Raw genomic sequence first — 20,355 nt, 5'->3', positions numbered from 1 at the left:
TGCTGATGTTATTTCACATAAATTAGTCAGTCAGTATTTTGAAATGGTTAAAATCTACAGCAGCCTGAAGTAACCTGGGAGCTCAATAATGGCAAGTTCAAGAATTTACAGCTTGATTCTGGTCTTAGATGCAGTGTGAATTAAAGGGAGCAAATGTCAAGCACAAGAGTGGACTGAGGGCCACTATCTTCCTGTGTGTGAAAAGGGAACATATAACTAGAGATATCAGGATGAATTTGAAGACTCACGAACACTCATTTTTTGCAGATGTTCTCTAACAGTGGTACACTGTGTCATTCCTTTCATATTTCCTCAGCCTTGCAGCCCACACTGTCCTTGTAACTGTGTGCTGTCTCTTCTGAGTGGTCAGCAATATACATTATTTCTTCTCCTCACTGTCAGGGCATGTACATGCCAGACGGAGACATGATCATCTTTACTATTTGGACTGAGCGTCAGTGTGTTCATGTTTTTGTGTCACCTGGCACTTTACAGTTCGTCCACATTATTTCTTCTTCCTCAGCTTTTATTTCTGAATGCATCTTCTTTTCCCCTCCTTTTTCCCTCCTCTTTCTTTGTCCTTCTTTCTCTTGCATCCCGTTTTTCTCCCACAGGCCACTCAGCTGCAGATGTGAGCTGTGCTGTAACTTCTGCTCTGTAAACACACTCCCATGTTGTGGTCTCTCCCACTGGCACTGGCGTAGCTCGCTCCTCCTGCAGCCGCTTGCTGCCACCTCTCGCAGTGATGCAGGCATCGCATGTGCCCGGCAGTGAGGGGTTGCCCCGGGTCAGTCCGGAGCACCTGCTTCCACTTGTGCTCCCCCTTCTACTTCATATGAAGTGAGCTGATGTTTAAAAAAGGGAAGTAAGTTGTCAGATGTAGCCAGGACCATCGTGATGTGCCCTTGTGTGACTTTTTTATGGAGGTGGTTGCAAAGTTGCAGTTCTTGATGTGGGTTCTCATCCTAATAGATTTTCTCTTCCAACCTGGTGAGTATTTTCCTCAGTCTGAGAAGACAATTTTCAGTCTGGAGTAAGGTTTGTGAATGCCATATCACACTTCAGCTGATCTTTCTGGAAAACATCAGACCTGGTTCTGAGCACCCTTTGTACCAGGAAAGTGTCAGCTAGTGCAGGACCAGGAGAAGAAAGCATGCTGCAGTTACCTGTCAGCTAGAAGTGGAAGTTGTTTGCTCTCAGAAGGGGAAAGAAAACCTTTTGCAATATTTGTTTACTTCTCATACCGTTTGCTGGTGCAGCAGTCAGAATACAGCTTTCCTCATATGCCTTACACATAATGTTATGCAATTCTGAACATCTTCAGCAGCAACAAGAACAGATAAAAGCATTGTTTGTTATTATTCTTATGGATACTTCCTTGAAAAAAGCAATTTTGAGTTTCAACTACAAGATCATTGGGTTTTGTTATGTTAACTGCCTTTATTTTACAAGTACTATGTCCTCTGTCTATGTTTCCCTGTGTACGTGACATATGTAGGCAGGGAAGTCAGTGTGGCTTGCCTGTAGCAGAAATCACATGATTCCACCACCGTGCTCAGGAGGAGGGCATGATTTTGAAAGTACACACATGAAACATGGCACGTATCCACAGCCTTGCTCATCCCTGTACTGTCTCATGGGCAACACTACTGAGTAATGCTGCAGGATTGTTTTTCCCACAGTTCTCAGCTTTATTTACTTGATTTTCTTGTGTACCCAAAGAGCACAGTATGGACACCACATCTGTGAGACACGTCAGCTCCTGTTTGTGGAGGTTCAGAAGCACAGAGAGCGTGGGAAACCATCACAGTCATTTCACTGTGATTCTGAAGTAAATCTCTGCTTCAGCAAGGCTTTCATACTTTTAACTATCTCACGTGACAAAAAGAAAGGCGTTTCTCCTGAAAGGGAATAGCTGACCATTGCTTCTTCATTCAGTGCTTTATGAGTTGATCTTTGAATTTTGTAGTTCTTCAGCTCTGCTGCAAACTTGCTAGTAGTTCCTTCTGGCACTTTACAGAGCACTGTGCATGCCTATCATCTGTTAGCAGTGATGCCCATGTGTTATTGCCCAAAACTGATCACCAAATTAGCCTTCAGTGTTCCATGTTCCTCAGTAGAACATCTGTATTTTTCAGGAACTATTATAATATTTAGACTTCATGAACAAAATACTCTCATGCATATGATTTCCCTTTATTTTTCACTGAAATATTTTGTCCCTTTTACAGCCGTTAAACTCATCTTTCTTTCTGCTGAGAACTTCGTGCAATACAATCTCATTTGATACTGACAGAAAAGAGATTAACTTCCTTTCCCCACAGCCTTGTCCCAGAACTTTGCTGCTGGCTTTTCGTGTGCAGGTAGTGCTTAGGGCAAGGCTTAAGTCAGGCTGGCAAGCAACCCAATAAGGAACTGACCCTGTTGTCTGTTGGTTGCATCCCACTTTCCTTATATGTGATGTACGTTCAGTTATTAATACTAGATTGTACATATTTAAAATATCATCCACAGATGGCAAATGTTGTTCATTTTGCCATGCAACTTGAAAGAATCAGAAATTTCCTGGTACCGGAGAAATCACCCTACCCCCATTAAAGTAAATTGCCTGACAATTGTTGAAATTGGTAGATTCAGAACCTGATTGACAGAGCACTCATATTCAGTGTACAAATCTGAACTGCAGTAAACAACACTCCAGGGCTTCATAATTGTTTGCAGTTTTAAATGTACTTAATTTCACTTTTTGCATCTCCATCTTCTATACACTTTAGCAGTGACGCACTGCATGTGCTTTGAGTGTGGATAGTAAGAAATATACTGTTGCATACAGTTTGTTTTGTCAGAGATTTGCATGTTGGAGCACGTTATTTTTCTGGAAGTTTGAGTTTGCTCTAGGTTCAGTAGGCAACAGAAGTTCTGATAACCAGTAATTCCACATGAACGTTTTAAAATTACCATGATGAATACTTGGTCTTAATCCCCCAAAGCTCATCTTCCTTTTTCATTTACTGCTTAGTTAGCTTGATTTTTTTGTATCAGTTACATCCTCATGATTATTTCCCCTACCTAGCTCCATACTAGTGAGATGTGTTTCTGCATGGCTCATACCATGCCCCACCAGTGTCCCTGCAGAGCTGCTGGAGCTCTGGTGGCAGTAGAACTGTCCCTGAGGTGAGAGTAACCAGTTATAAACTGACTTCTTAACAGCATCAGTGACTACTGTCGCATACTCGAGGCCAGCTGCCTTTACAGTTAGATTTTATTAGAGAGACTTAAATAAGCAAACAAAAAGAAAACAGCAACACTGGAGAACTTAATCTCTGAAGGATTTAGCTCTCTGACAGCTCTAGATTGCCTTTAGGATTTCTTTTGTTTTGAAGTCCATCTATATGTGACATTCAGTAAGCTGTTACAGTATTATATTCCCTTTTAAATCATTAAAGTGTATGTAAGCGTTGAAACTACGCTAAATGGAAAACTGTGGCCTTGAACAAATGTAAGCAGAAGAGATGGCATGTCTGCGTTCCTGATTCTTTCTGCAAACCACACCAGTGTTTCAGCTACTGCTTTGGCTGAGCTGCTTCTGACTGAGCCAGAGTTTATACATCGGCTAATCTGTGGCCGTACCAGAATGAAAGCAGAACACAAAGAGATCCTGGATGCTCTTTTGCAGTGCAGTTGTGGCAGCTGAATGTTTTGGCCAGGACCAGCACGGTGGAAATCACAGATTTGTTAGGTTTTTTCCACATTTCCTGCTGCTGAGTCTGCGTACTTAGCCAAGCCATTATCTGGGATGAGATGAGTGGTTTTATTCATTTATTACTGTTGTGCCTAAATGCATTCAGCTGAGCTATTGTATTCATTTATCAGAGTCTGGTACGGTTTGTTCGGGCGATGGAGCTCACACAGGGTCCTGTACAATGTTGATAATTGCCTCCTGTAGCAAACAAGAAATTGAGAAGATGCACCCCAAGAGTGCCAAGCATTATACAAGTCAGCGGGACAAGTCAGGCACGAAAGCCTGTGGTTTTGAAGGCTGGAAGTTTGACATAGAAACTGGAAACAATAGATCAGAGAACAATTTTTGTTAGAAATTGAGCTGGTCATTAAAAAAAGTAAAAATATGAATTGCAAGTCAGTAACCTAGGAGTATATGAGTCCTAGATAAATCTGTTCCATGAGGTAGATTTGTGTGCATGTCAAAGGGGACCTGTGTGATGAAATACTGAGTCCTATTAGAAGGAAGAGGAGAAGAAACTGGGCCCTTAGGAGTGTGTTCCTCTCAAGTTAGAGTGGAAGAGAACAAGTCTTAATCAGCATTCTGTGTGCATTGCTGATCCTCTGTGTCCTAACTGATGGCACTTCTGGCTGCATTCTTATCAGTTTTTCTAGAACAGTTTGTTATGTCTTATAATCTTTAACTTAGTTTCCATATGAAGTTGGTGAAGTTTTATTCCATTCAATTCCTTCAGTCACATTAAGAAGTGACTGTGACTTCTGCCCCTGGAGATGAGGCCATGGTCTGTGTGAGTTTTAAATATGGTATGTCCCAGCTTTAAATACAGTGCAGGCATCAACAGAAATACTCTAACTCAGGAGGGTTTCCCAGTATATCATTTTCTTATATTCTTACACCTGTTTCAGTGAAACTAGCTATATTTGTTCTTGATTCACATAGCTGAGGATAGAAACAGGAGAAACTATAACATGTACTTGCTTACCACTCTTGTTTATAGAAGAAGGGAGAGGCCTGAATCTTGATGATTATAGGTATCATGTGACTGAGGCAGTTTTACTCATGTCTCTGAAGTACAGGCACAAAATTTTATTTTTCTTTGCCTTGTTTTTAAACAATTAAATGAATTTTCGTTAAAGTGAAAGAAAGTTGAGCTTGAAAACTGAAACTATGGTAAGTAGAAAAAATATATATGTAGTATTACTTTTGAATATTTATCCTATTTTGTTTTCAATCTGTGTTGCAATCGTTTACAATGTGATAGTCATGTGTTAAGGATCTTATCACTTCTGCCAGATGAAAGTTTTTTGATGAGTGGTGCAGAGTTTTCTATAAATACAGGTCAAGGTCAACCAAAAGTGTTTTGAGATTTAGGCAGAAGCCACCAAATACTGAATACCATAACAGTTGAAACCAGGTGCCATAGCCAAAATGTTTCATTTCAGTATTTTCTGAAAAAGAACAGTTTGACTTCTTTTTCCTTTTGCTGCAACATTTCACTTGAAAATGTGTTATAATTTAAAAATGAAATTTCTTTGAAGCTCAGTAAAATGGAACGTGCTTTTTAAATCTTTTTCATCAGGAAAGCAGTTATTTTAGGTTGGCAAGAAGAATTTTAAATATTTGGTGGGGGCACAGGTCACTGCGCTTGTGAAACCTCTTATTTACATTAAGGCGTTCAGTCCTTGTTCAATGTCCAAAGTGTAAAATGAGGCAATACTGCATGGTGAGCTAAACAGAAATGTCTAATATTTGTGTATTAGCTACTGCCTGCTATGGACGCTTGTCATTACAGAATGCAGACGACACAACTTGAACCAATGAGCCAAAGAAATACAGATTACTTTGGCACTCAGTAGCTGTTTCTATCCGGGCTATAAGTAAAGCAGTCCACCTGCTGGAGGGCCACAATATTCCCATGCACAGGAGGAAACATCGGGAGCACATGGATATCTGTACCTTAATACTTTTTCCAAATTTGACTTTAAATAAAGTTGTACTAAATATTTACAGTTGCAATGCTGCAACAATACGTGGAATCCAGTAGTATTGTGTTGTTCATGGCCACGGGTGATTTCACCAGACATAAACACCTGATTAATATCCAAATTTTGGTTGCATAACAGAGAAATTTTCTTAAAGAGATAATTATATTTCACAGATAGTGAAGAGAGGTAAACACATCCTTGTGTTGTGATCCTCTTTTGGACAGCTTCCTAGGCCAAGTAGGTAATGTTGGCATTTTGGAGTGACTGTTCGATTAGACCTTTACAAATTAGGAAGAAGTTACATACTTACTTTGAAAGCAGTGAATCATAAACACAAATTTTGTTTTTATTTTTCTCACGAGGCTGTCAAAGCTGAGTCATTATACCAGTCATTTCATAGATCTACATCATTCAGCTTTGAAAAATAATGGAAATTACAAATATCAAAGCAGCATGTGGCAGAGCAGGCACATGCTTACGAGCTGTTCTCATCTCTTGTCAGGGTAAGGCTACAACTGCACAATGAAAAATTCACAAATCTGAACTCAGTTCAAGGTAGCAGCTCTAATGTTAGCACTATAGGCCCTGTCACATTGCTAAACTGCTCAGCTGAGTAAATACAGAGCTTTGGTTAGTCTAGTGCTGAGCTCTGCAGTACACATTTTCTACTACAGCTCTAGCATTGGCATGTCTCCATCTGAGTGTCAGGCCATAGCACTACCATTTCCATTCTCACAGAGGAGAAGTGGATCCATCTTTGAAATCTGTCCTTTCACAGATGCAGTCATCTATGTATATTCATGTAAGAAGAATTTAAATCTCGTCTCGTTGCTCATAAGCAATTGGGAGGAAATTTAATTATGTATAAAGAGTGCTATGTTTCATTTTAACAGCATATTGGTCCAGTTTATGTATTCCTTTAATTTGTCTAACTCTGTCTTCTGCCATTTTTCTTGACAGATCTTCTGCAGTGGCCGCAAATCAGCAAGTGCAGATCACCTGAGCTGGAGACATTTTCATGTTATTGGACTGATGGAAACCTCACTACTTCAGGAACAATACAACTGTTGTATATGAAAAGGTAGTAATATGAAAACAACAGAAGGAGGAAAAGAATTAGACACCATTCTTATTTTTATCCATAGGTTGTTCCAAAAGCAATGCCTCCTATCTATTTACCTCAAAAACTGCAACAGCTACAGAGTGAAATAATGCTATTAGTTAAAGAAAATTTGCAGCTACAAACACTCCTTTTCAACACAGCCACCACCATTAGCTCTGTAATTTTGCAAGCAGTGAACAAGAACCTGTATACTGCACTCATAAAAACCTGTACCAGCATGGACAACCCATTGTTGCTGTTGCTGCTGCTGAAACACACTACCCACAGCTTTACTGTGTTCACATCCGCATCCTACAAACATTCAGCAAGCATCACTGAATGTCTGTGGGTGCCATTTTTTATCCACATGGTGGAATTCGGTGATGCACCTTTGCTTCATCCACGCTTCTGTGTCAGATACCACTGTGTCAGACTTCCCCACTGCTGCCATCTGTCACACATCAACAACATATAACAGGAGGTGAAAAGGTTCGACCTCTACTGCCATACCACCAACATCTACCTCTGACACTGTGGGCCCACATAATAGGATATGAGACATTATTTTCAGAGCAGTCCTCCTTTATGCCTGTTACCTCACCATTATTAATTTTTCACTATGATATGACCAATAGTGTATTTAGGGGCACAAAACCTTAAGTGCATATTTTTGAATGTATTTGTCAATTATCGAGCTTTTTGCAGTCATGAACCTTTCATGGGAATCAAGTAAGAAAACATAACTGAATGTAAGTCCCAGTTGTGGAATCTGAAATTGAACTCTGTTTCAGTTGGAAAAGGAGTTTCTAACAGGGAACATCAGTTTTCTCCTTAACTATCTAACTTGTAGCTGTGATATTCATTATGTCTGTATAAAGAAGAAGAGTTTGTGTACAAGCCCTTTACAATTCATATTAAAGTTGTATAAAACCTCTATTGGTCAACTGCTAAAGTGAAGTCTGAATGTGCAGGTCTGGGTAAAAACCACGCTCTGAGACTGGGATTATGTTTCACATAGTTCTGTTGAACTCAGATTCACATTCCAATGAAGTTTTTGCAGATTTCTGCTTGTTAAAATGATTAGCCAGAAAGAGAACATACCCATTATCAGTAATGTCTAATTGGGAAACAGAAGCTTTTTTCCTCAAAGGAGCAGAAGGATGTGAGTTTCTCTTCCATCTAATTTACTGGTTTTCAACCTTTCTGATTTACTGAAACTTTCTACAGATGGTGATACATTTGCTCTGGAAACTAACTTAATGGCAAGGCTTGTTTACTTCCTCGCCTTTCTAAGACCCCCTACAAATACAGGGAATCAGATCAAAAACACTGTTAAGTGTAAATGCTGATCTGACAATGTCAGTGGCATGCATGAAGATGGTACAAACTTGAAAAAGTAAAATCAGTTCCACGTGTGTTGAAAAGATCACATATTTCATCTTTGCTTCAGAAATTTGTGTGCTGCAATGAAAGATGTGATGTCGAAAACCATGTTAGAAGTATTTCTGTTTCAAAGTACGAGCAATATTTAACACTCTGGATTGAACCTTACCAAGTAACTCAGTCTCTTGTTTACCACAAGCCATAGCACCTCTAGTGTGTGAGCTTTATCACATCCTGGCTTTGGCAGAGCTACAGCATCGCCTTTAGAAAAGTATGTGGTCTTATCAGCAAAGCACAAGGCTCTCATCCAGTGACATGAATGCTTCCTTTTCATTTATGTAGCATCTGTCTTTCTCACTTCATAAGGACCCACTCCAGCATTAAAGGATGCAATTAGAATAATGGCTTAAGCCTGATCCTCCCCCTGTACAATATGAACAACTCTCAGTGAGGAAAGGCATTTACATTATATTCTTAAAAATACAAGACTGTAATTTCTGAAAAGATCCCTATCCAGTCTGTATTTGATCATATGATCATATGAATGTGACATTTTTACTACAGTTCTTTTATTTACAAAGAGCACTTAGAAAATAAAAGTGGAAAAAAGTAGGTTTTTTTGCTTGTACTTCCAGTGTTTTAGAAATTCTTTATCCTAAATAAGATAGCATTTCCTCACTCCCAACACTGTATTTCTTCCCCTTTTTTTTTTTTCACATCCTACAGATCTGGGTTCTGTGCCAGCATTTGCCCTTGGGCACTTTCCTGTGTGAGTACTAAGTGTCCCAGTGCCTACGTTCCCATCCTGATGACCAGCAAAAGTCCAGTGCCCATAGTTTTGCAAGTGGTGCAGTGCTGACCTGCCTGGAGGTCTGGCTTTCAGTGTTTTGGATCTCATTGTATAGTTAGCTGCCTTATCACAATCGATTTTGCCCAAAGAACAGTTGTTTAAATGCGTGTTAAACTGACTCATGCTCTCTGACTGTTCATTCAGAAATACCATCCAAAGCATAGAAGTGCCACTAGCAATACATGAGATGTTTATGTAGGTTGCTTGAGTAGTGGTTTGACTCCATTGTAAATCTCAGTAAATACTGACACATATTTCTCACTTCCACAGAAGATATGACTTATCAACAGCGTGTATTCTAACGTCTACAATGTGTACTTCGTAAATCCCATAAATCTTTCTCTCACGTATCCTATGTTTTTGTTGTCATTCTAGGAATGATGAAGACTGGAAAGAATGTCCTGATTATATCACTGCAGGAGAAAATAGCTGTTACTTCAACACGTCCTACACCTCGATTTGGATACCGTATTGTGTTAAGCTTGCCAATAAAGATGACGTATTTGACGAAAAATGTTTCAGTGTTGATGAAATAGGTACCTTTCCATTATGCATTTTATCTCTGTAGTTTTATACCGCAATGGGTGTGATTCTATAAGCTTTCGTTCTCCCCCTGAGAAAGGTTGCTAAAAAACACTGTATATAGGAGGCGATTTGTATTTGTAAAGTATGCAGTGTGATCAGCATCCAGACAGTAGTGCTGCTGTTGAGAGCAAGCTAGAAGGGTAAAAGCTAATATGTCATGATTACCAATGCTCTCATATGTATGCATCAGTGTTTACTTTTGCTGTCACTACACCCTTTTCAGGGGGTGCTGTATACCCTTGGTCAGTGTGGGAAAGGATGGCGTTAAAGTCTTGATTCTGCAAGATTCTGGCACCCAATAGATTTTTGTTCCTGAGCCAAATAGACTTTTGTTCCTGAATCAAAACACCTGCAGGGTCAGGTGTGGTATTTTTAGCATTTTGTAGATTTTATATTTATTACAATATGAATTGGAACTGATATCTCCAGATGTTTTTGCTTGTCCATATCATTGGTGTATGCACATCCAGTTAAGACTGTATTCCCACAAGTGACTAGAGTGTATCCACTGTGCAACATCAGAATCACTTTTCAGATACCGTTCTTCAGTGTATTTCTACATTATTTCCAAGGTTGTTACCAAATATTGTATTCTGTATGACTTTAATTATTTAGTATTATCTATCAATAGAACTCGATATGAATTCTGATGGAGACTTATACCTTAGTGTTTTATAAGCCACTTTTGGAAATTATAATTAAATAGGTAGTACATTCTTAGTCTGCTTTATTAACTACCCAGTTGAGATTTAAGCAGAGTATGGCTGCTGCTGGTGGCCAGGTACCTTCTTGTTATCAGATGTCTAGTGGTTTTGTCATTGACTCACATGCTTAGATTTTAATCATCAAATGTCTGATTAATATGCATTTATTTTTTTTAGTCTTGAAATAATGTAGCACTGTGTAGTAAGAATGGTAATTTTGATTGAAAACTGGTTGTTTTATCCAAATGCTCTGTTTAAACAGTACTACCTGATCCCCCTGTGCACCTTAACTGGACTTTGCTAAATACTAGTCAAACTGGGATCCATGGGGATATTCAAGTAAGATGGGATCCACCACCAACAGCAGATGTTCAGAAAGGATGGATTACTCTGGAGTATGAATTGCAGTACAAAGAAGTTAATGAGACAAAATGGAAGGAGGTATGGAACGAAAATTTTTTATGCAACACTTATAATCGAGTGCAGGCTTGTCCTGTCCCTGCCCATTTGTCCTGTTTTGAAAAGCTACAGGATTGTAAATGCTCATTAGATGATACCTTAAATCATAAATTTATACACACGTACTCTTCTGGAATTTTCTGGCAGACATTTTAAGTTTCTGTATCAAGATAGCTGGCATACAAGGATAATAAAGAGACCCTGAAATCGCTGTGTAGCAGTAATCAGATATATAAAGGTTTTCAAGGATAAAATATTTCTCTGTTGTTTCTCCTAAGCCTCTGCTATTTAAAAAAGTGAACAGTATTTTTAGTACATGGAGCAGGAATTCTATGTTTGGAAAATGTCACCATGTCTGTCCAGATTCTTCAGTGTTCTAATAATTGTAAATATTGTTTCAATGAATTTTTTAGAAGACTGACTTATGATTTAAAATTGGATACAATAAGCTGATAGAATCAAGGCATTGGTAAAACATATAGATTTCATAGAAGACAGAAATGCATATATGGTTTGTGAACATATAGGTAGTCCATGGAAGTATGAAGTGTTTTATTTCTCAACTCTTACATTTTCTTTTAAAAATCACTAACCTTTCATGGAGTTTTCCTGTTTTGGGGAAAATAATTGTACTCCACTTACTGCTTACTTCCATGATGTTGTAGAATATTTGCACATACAGACTTTTTTCTGAATACCTGTCCAGTGTAATATCTTCTCAGAGCACAACTCTTCCTTTATTTTCTTACTAGAATGAACTGAGCTTAATGACAGAAAGAAAGCAGATAATACTGATAAGAATGTGACTTAATCTACAAAAGGCAGGTTTACCAGCTGAAACATAGCTAAGTTGGTTTGCTTGCTTTTATCTGTGACAGACCTTGGACTCCTTCTCTCCTCTGATCTTTATGATGTTATTTTTTTCTGTTTATTCTCCCCTTGCTGGTAAGAGTACAACAAAACAGGCACTGTAGTGCCTGCAACTTTTTCCTAATACCTGCCTGAATTTATATTTGTCTAAGCTATATTTTCTGTATTATCCATATATTTAAAACGACTTGGTTAACTTTTTGCCATAAATCCTTAACATGAAAATCTGCTGAGTTCTGATGAGATCTACAAAAGCAAGTGGCAATTTAAAAATGCAGGTTTTATGGTTTTTTTTATAATCCTTTAGGTATCAATCATACAAATCCCCTTCTAAACCTTTGTTCTTACTCCAGTACCATTAATAATTCCAGTTTGCCTTGGGAGTGATTCTCCCAGGACAGCAAAGCTTGAAGTTCAGTGTTTCTTCTTACAGAAAACATATTGCTGAATACTGTATTTGCCTCAAGAAAAAAAACAGTATTTATGTTTTACTGGAGCTGTATGTATTGTGCATTACTGCACCTTTCATTTTAAAACCATAAACGTGGCATTGAGCCCTTATCAATCAGAATGTAAAAGCCAAATTTCTGAACAAAATCTTGATCTAAACAAAGAATGGCAAAATCCCTAATAACAGTAGTGGAGTGACAGTTCCTCCCTGTGCATTCATTGCTACAAATGCTTCCTAAAATGAGTGTTGAAGCAGTACGGAAAGAAATGTCCAGTTATGCTTTGATTAAATTACTAGTTTTAAATGTGGAAGATAATCTCAGAGTGCATGAATACGTCATAATGAAGTATAACTCTGATCCATAAAAATAACATAGAAAAGAATTCACTGTGCTTAAATTCTATTAAATTCCCATTGCTGAGTCTTTTTTTAGAGGTTTTGGGATTAACCTGTGTGATGTTTCACATGCATCATTCAGTTTTTCATTCAACTGTCTTGCAATTTCAGGTCACTTCAGTTACTCATCACAGAAATAAACATTTAAAGTCTTTCTTTCTACTTGGAACTTGCCATGAAATGTTTACTTCTGAAATTGAGAAGCAGTGAAAAATTGCAGGTACAGCTCACGCTGTTATATCACAGCTTTTCTGTCTTTGCAGTTAGAACCCAGGCTCTCAACAGTGGTTCCTCTGTATTCCCTGAAGATGGGACGAGATTATGAGATCCGAGTCCGATCAAGACAGCGTACCTCTGAAAAGTTTGGGGAGTTCAGTGAAATCCTCTATGTTTCCTTTACTCAAGCAGGCATTGAATTTGTTCATTGTGCTGAAGGTACATCAGAGTGTTTTTATAACCATTGTCATCTTTTTGTCTTTTTTCCTCCTTACGTTTGTTGTATACTTGAATAAGTTGGTAATTCAGCCCACCACATGCAAGTCATTTGGTGAGATTAGGAGTGTGCAAGTTCCATACACAGGTTCAGAAGTAAATTCAGCAACTGTTTCCCAGATCATTAGAGTGCAGAAGTACAAGTAGCCTTGAGGATCAGAAATAACAACTGCTCCTACACAGCCTAAAAAAAAGACAGATAAACCTCACCCTTCACTGTGTAAGCAGAGAACTCCAGTAATGAGGAGGGAATTTTCACTTCTATTAAAATGTTACACTGTTTGTTAAGTATGTTATCAGAATGCTGTGCTTTCCTGATTTGCTGGATGGAATCAAGGACAGTGTTTTTCTATTTCTTTATTTTGTGCTTGTACTTGTTTTTGCTTGTACTTGCTGTTAAAAACAGAAGGAGCAATCACTGGACACTGCAATTTTTCTACCAAAAGAATGAGACAGTGCCTTTTCCTAAGCTTTTCACAGGATGAACTCTTCAGTAAATTATTTTAACAAACTGCTTCACTTCATTTTCCGAAGTATCAGTGGAAATACAAACAACCTGTAAATGTTGTCTTTCACAGTCTCTGTAGAGTCCCCGTTTTAACAGTTAATATTACTTAGTTTAGGCGAATAGCTTGTGTTCTGTCCATGTGATTTTGTCAATGCAAATTGCACTGTCTGTGTTACAGCAGAAAATACAGTTGTGCATACAAGCAAAAATACAATGAAAATCTAAGGCCAAGCAGTTTTCTTCATTCACTGCAACCCATGTTCTGCAAGTGGACTCGTATCTGTACTTGTCATACAGACACAGTGATCTCATTTGAAAGTCAGTTCTCCTCCATCTACAGAATTGCTAGATTGTGACACAAGATGGAAGTTCACAAAGGAAAACTGAGGAGGTATAGAATGGCTCTGGCAAAATGTTATATTCCTTGTTTTGTATTTCACCTGTAGGAACACATACTTGACATTTCCCATGTTAGGTACTTAAATGCACATGTAGTATGCTATCTTTTTAGGCAGCCAGACTCCAGTCTCACTGACGTTAGAAGTTACAGGTTCTACATTAGAACAGAGTCCTGTCTAACACAGGCATAAGTGTATGGAACTTCAAATGTTCATGTTTGAAAATATGAAGTCATCATCTTAAGCTGGGAGCAGATGTCTAAAACTGAAAATTTCTTTTTCCTAAAAAACCATATATTCATGTATAGGCTACTGTACATGCTATAGAATTCCAAATCTTCCTGCCCAGTACTTTTTGACTCCAAAAGTCAGTGAAGTTTGAATATAAAATTTAAAATTGGGAATGAGTGAGAAGAATCTTAGGCTAGAATGAATTTTTGTACCTTGTACTTCATGGTGTCAGCTTAAATACAATTGAATTTACAGTTCACAATTGACATTACAATAAAAAATTGATGTTATTTGAAAGATAAAACATTTCATTTATTAGCATCATTCCTCATAGCTGCCAAATCACTTCTATCAGTGGCCTAAAATTCTCTCCACGTATTTACCTGCAAGGTTAATTTTTGTTTGTTTTTTGTTTTTTTTCTTTTTTTGCAATTGATACAGCTCACAACATAATTATTATTCTGCCTTTAGAAAAAGGGGTATCGCAGTTTTTGATGGCACTGTGGTGCCCATGATTTAGCAGAGTAACATGGTGTTAATGATGTGTTCTCTGCTTAGGCTAACGGAAGCAATAACATGGTCTACAAAGGGGACTACTTGGTAGCACGTTCCTGGCTGGCAGAATTCTCCTCCTGTCTGCTTTTGCTATATGTATTGTCTGTGCTATGATCTTGCTCATACCAAAAAGTTCAGTCTCTTTTTGTAAGCAGTCTCAGTGGACTCACAAATGCAGCATGGAAACTACTGATATCAAAGAGTGTTTTTATTTCTTCTTGTTACAGAACTTCCTCATTTGTGTAACCAAAAATTCTGCTATCAGTTTTTGTGACTTTGGAATTCTCAGGTGGCTGCAGAGAAGGTGGAAGTTAAAGATGCAGCAGAGATGCAGATTCTTGCTAATGTTTCTGTTCTGTATTTCCAGAAATCGAGTTTCCCTGGTTCTTAGTTGTTATCTTCGGAGTGTGTGGGCTGGCCGTAACAGCGATCTTAATCCTGTTGTCTAAGCAGCCAAGGTAGGGAGGTTTATCTGTCATATTTTATTTATTTGTAGTTTAAGAAAAGGATGCTTCAACTTCATCACACCTGAGGGGCTAGAAAGTATGCTGATGATCGCTGTCCACCCTCTCAAGCTACATGGATGCTGGTATATGTGCATACTGGGCTTTGAGCAGAAGGAGTCTATTTATGCTGGCAGTTCTTGATCCTTTTGGATTGCAGAGCACTTTATAATATGGTATTTACTTAGTATACTTAGACTTCAAAGTCAATTTATATTTTTTTAATCCATTCAAATTTTGTAAATGATATTTTTTTACACTCTTCTGCTCAAAAGTTTCACTCAAACATATGGCTGTATATTTGGGTTTGTTTTAAGGCTGTTCCAGCCATCTCTAACTATTTCTTCACTGAGTCAAGGGAAAGAGCTTGAGTCATAGGGCAGTATTTGGTATCTGTGGATAGACTGTGCCTTCTATAAATAACAGGGACAAAATAAAACAAAGCTCAGGGTTGTGTCATTTATAAAAATGACACAGTGACACGTTTATAGGAATGACATAATGGTCTCACAGTGAATTCATTCCCTAGAATATATTTTCAGGGACAGATTTTGACAGAATTAATTCACTTCAGAGCAACTCCATGGTCTAGCCCCAGTGCACACGTGCACAGTGTCAGTAATCTTATATATACATGTTGAAATTGAACACTGAGGTGTTTTGTACATACCAGGTAAGGACAAGTCACTGAAATGAAAACAAGATGGTGCGCGAGGGAACTACTGCTGGAAAAATAGGTTAGGAAGCAGCGCTGCATTTTAGTAGTGCTTAAATTCCAGGAATCCACTCCCTGCAATAGCAGAAGCTCTGCGTTTCAGGTGGGTACAAGATGTCACATGTGGGACCAGGAGCTTACTGTTCAGCACATGGAGCAAGGAGTAGCTTGTTCTTAAAAAATCCCAAGGGATAAAGCACGTCTCTAATCACAGCTCATTCAGTGCTAATAATAATTGCTGAAGGAGGCTTTTCTCCAGCAATGACCCCTTATCTAGCATGTATCTCTGGGCCTGTATGCTTCCATTCTATGCATTGCTGCTTGTGGTGGTGGGAGTGACAGAATCTCTTGCAAAGAAATGGGCTTCTTAGATTTCCAGTTATGGAAAACATCCAGGATCCATTTTTTCCTTTATCTGAAAAGATCCCAATTCTTTTTTTTTTTTTTTTAACTCTGCTATCACACATTCTGAACCAGGCTCCTTAGGACAGGTACCATAGGATCAAACCTTGAGACACACAGGCTACAGTTACCTGAAGCTAAGAAAGGAGCCTCCTGAACTATTTCACAAATCAATGAGTGGTAAAATCCTTGGGCTGTGTCACTGGATTGAGTTCCTAATCCTGTCAGAATATCTGATGTGTGGATTCAGCTGGAAATGGATATCTAAAATTAATACTCTGAGATCCCAGCCAGTGCACAGCTAGCACAATCCCTCCAGGGAACAGGTGGAAAATTACTGTATTTCTGCCTCTCATTGAAGCTTACTGGACAAAACTTTAGAGAGACTACAAAAAGCAAAAATAGCTGAGGAATGCACACCTCTTATAGTTAAGCAGAACGTGCCTAAATTTTTCACTAACACCTCTTAATGCTCCTCTGATCATCAAGGCCACTAACAGTGTAGCAGAATCCACACTGAGATTTGGCTCTGCCATTCTCACAGTTTACCTTCTAAAATACGTAAGTAATCCAGTATAAAGAAAACGTTGAATTTCCCTTTTAAGAGTATGGTTTATGTGTTTGCAAAAGAAACAGAGGTAAAATGGAAGAGGATAGGCATGAACATAAGCTGAATTATTACTGTTATTTTCTCAGAGAATTTTAAATTCATTTTATGAAGGATTAAAATAATGTCACCACAGCATGAACATGTATAAGCAAGTTCTTTCTCAAAAACGATAAACGTTATTGTAATTAATTTTTGCAACAATAACTGTCATGCAGATGACAAAATATTGGCCTCACCAACTTTCTTTTTCTGTTCCCCTCTTTAAATTACTTGGGCTCATGCAAGACTACTTTATGCCTCAAAAACACTAGGGAAAACATAAAAAGGGAGACAGCTGACAGTGCCCTAGGAATTTATTCTCCTTATATAAAGTGTTAAAACAAAAGAATGGAATCAGATTAGAGTTCAGCATAAATTTATGTGATTCCAACAAGGCAGGCTGCAAGAACCTAGGGGTTTTTCATTTTGTTTTGTTTTGTAATTTGAAATGAAAGAAAAAGATATTCTTTTCCTTAGTACTATTTTAAGCTGAATCTTCAAACATTTCAATTTTGAAGCCAAAAAGTCCAAATGCAACATAAAGCTCACTTCTTTCTAGCCTCCTCTAAAAGGACTGCTGTAAATTAAAAACAGTCATTTATTTTTTTTCTAGGTTAAAAATGCTGATTTTTCCTCCTGTGCCAGTTCCAAAGATTAAAGGAATTGATCCAGACCTCTTGAAGGTAATGCTGCACTCCGACAACTTTTTGTAAAATATGAAAACAACAAAAAAAATTATTGTAATTATTACACCAGCTACAGTTACCTTTCCTTTAGCTACCATCATCAGAAGCACTAATATTTTTATTCTTTCCTTTACAACATCTTTTTTTTCTTGTTTTATAGAAAGGAAAGCTGGATGAAGTGAACTCCATCTTAGCCAGCCATGACAACTATAAGACACAGCTATACAATGATGACTTGTGGGTTGAGTTTATTGAATTGGACATAGATGACTCCGATGAAAAGAACAGAGTCTCAGATACTGACAGGCTTCTGAGTGATGATCGCCTGAAATCACACAGTTGCTTGGGAGCAAAAGATGATGATTCTGGACGCGCCAGTTGTTGTGAACCAGATATTCCAGAGACAGACTTCAGTGCAAGCGACACATGTGATGCCATCTCTGATATTGATCAGTTCAAGAAGATAACTGAAAAAGAAGAGGATCTCTTGTGCCTTGACAGGAAAGAGGACGATGAGGCACTTCCAAGTCCTGCCAACACAGACACCCAACAGCCGCATACTAGTACTCAGTCTGAAAGCAGAGAGTCATGGCCACCTTTTGCAGACAGCACTGACTCAGCCAGTCCATCAGTCCATACCCAGCTAAGCAACCAGAATTCTCTGACAAACACTGACTTTTATGCACAAGTGAGTGATATTACTCCAGCTGGAAGTGTTGTGCTTTCTCCAGGACAGAAATCCAAGGTGGGGAGAGCACAGTGTGAAGGCTGCCCAGAACAAAACTTCACCATGGACAATGCCTATTTCTGCGAAGCAGATGTGAAAAAATGTATTGCTGTGATTTCCCAGGAAGAGGATGAGCCGCATGTTCAGGAGCAAAGCTGTAATGAGGACACTTACTTCACCACAGAAAGCCTTACCACTACTGGTATCAGTCTTGGCGCTTCAATGGCAGAAACCCCAAGTATGGAAATGCCTGTCCCAGACTACACTTCTATTCACATAGTTCACTCTCCACAAGGCCTTGTGCTCAATGCAACTGCACTGCCTGTGCCAGAGAAAGAATTTAACATGTCTTGTGGCTATGTGAGCACAGACCAGCTGAACAAAATCATGCCGTAGCAATTCTTTGACTAGATGTGTGCAGTATTTCACAGCAGAGGGCCAGCTTGGGCTTGTGTGCTGAAACCAAAATGAAGTCTAAACGTTTGTCGTGGTTCTTCTAAGTTTATCTCAAATGTTGAAGCATAAAATATTCATCAAAATATTCCTCTTGTTTTGTAAATATTATCTATGAATTTGTCTTGAGACTGCTTAACTAGCCGTGACTGTCTTGTTCTCGTGGGTGTTGATTTTTGTGATACTGAACATTGAAAAGACTATGTTTAATGTACAGTAAATCATGCTTTTCGATAAAGCTAAAAATCAGGTGGTCTAAAATCTGAGAATTTAGCAAAAATCGTACAGTTGACAGAGATCTTTATATCAATAACTGAGAACTGAGCATGAAAGTGGAAAAAAAAACCCCACAAAATTAGTTTGAAGAAAACATCTATTTTGATCTACATGAATTAATAAAATATATTTTAATATTCTAGTCACAAAAGTGTAGATGTTTTATATTATACTACATACTACATAGTGGCCCATCCCAGGAATCTAATTGCTGCAGTCTTGAAAAGGAGTTTCCTGTTTTATAAAAGTTCTGTGTGCAGCAAAAATTACAAATAAATTTTACAGAGCCATTTTATACCTCCAAAGAAATCTGTTGAGAAATTTTGAAATATTTTAGGAACTTAGAGTAATTGATCCTTGTGCTTTCTTATAGTAACTAGTACAGAAATATATGTGAAATTTAAAGTTTTGTAGAAAACTTTAAACTATGCGAAATATTTGGACAAAAAATTCTGTTCTTCATCCAATTCTGGTTAATGATAATGTACTTTTTTAAAGCAAGATTTTGATGATCGCAGTATTAAGGAATGTGGAAGTACACTTCCATTGAAAATTTTTGAAAACACATGAATAAGCTCTGGTAATTTAGCAGCATAATCTTTCCATGTTTGACCAAATTCTGAAGCCTTCCAATGGACAGAGCTACCACTACAGTTACTAGATTGTGCCACGTGGAGTACTGATTAAGAAAATAAAACAAGGGCTTCAGGATTTGGCCAGCAATTGGTTTTGTAAGCTACAAATAGATTTAAAGGCTTCAATGGAACATGCGTATTTGATACAGTGTTGTTAAAAAAGGATTTTTCCTCTTTGCCTAACAGCATCTCCTCTGACTGCACTAGGCAGAATTAGGAATGAAAGGAGGTGAGAAAACCAAAACTGAGTGGGAAAGTTCTCTTTTTTCTTAAGTATATAAAGAACTTGACAGAGCTTTGCAATGAGTTTTTATTGCTTCAGAAGTTACCTTACTAGGCTATAGCTGCATCATAGCAGGGTTCTTCTGATAAAGCAAATGGGGATGTTCATTGCCTTTCTCTGACATGAACGGAAGTGTATGACGTGCAGTGAATGCAGATCTTGCTCATGATGTCTCCCACTGAACTCACTGATGCTCTCTTTGTGACCAAGGGCTACAGGACTGAGCCCAACTATTGGGTGGGATTTTTACGTTTAGAACGTACTTTATGGTAAATGTGCATTAGGTATTCTGCTAATTTGCTGCTATATTTTTCT

At 38.2% G+C, this 20,355-nt stretch overlaps 1 protein-coding gene across 5 annotated transcripts in view; it reads left to right on the top strand.

Moving 5' to 3' along the window:
• Positions 1–19,756, top strand: part of GHR (growth hormone receptor) — a 130,005-nt gene extending 110,249 nt beyond the window's left edge. For all 5 annotated transcript variants that reach the window (XM_065739937.1, XM_065739940.1, XM_065739936.1 and 2 more), the window contains 7 exons: positions 6,688–6,808; positions 9,438–9,598; positions 10,614–10,792; positions 12,791–12,962; positions 15,079–15,169; positions 17,594–17,663; positions 17,827–19,756. In XM_065739937.1, coding sequence (XP_065596009.1) covers positions 6,688–6,808; positions 9,438–9,598; positions 10,614–10,792; positions 12,791–12,962; positions 15,079–15,169; positions 17,594–17,663; positions 17,827–18,789 — 1,757 coding nt within the window. In that variant the 3' untranslated portion in view covers positions 18,790–19,756. The remainder of the gene's footprint in view (positions 1–6,687; positions 6,809–9,437; positions 9,599–10,613; positions 10,793–12,790; positions 12,963–15,078; positions 15,170–17,593; positions 17,664–17,826) is intronic.
• The last annotated feature ends 599 nt before the right edge of the window (positions 19,757–20,355 follow it).

The sequence above is a fragment of the Cyrtonyx montezumae genome, unplaced genomic scaffold (genome assembly GCF_038088225.1).
Source record: "Cyrtonyx montezumae isolate F1298 unplaced genomic scaffold, pur_monq_1.0 scaffold_25, whole genome shotgun sequence".
In the NCBI taxonomy this organism is placed as follows: Eukaryota; Metazoa; Chordata; class Aves; order Galliformes; family Odontophoridae; genus Cyrtonyx; species Cyrtonyx montezumae.
This window is presented reverse-complemented; position numbering and strand designations above follow the sequence as displayed.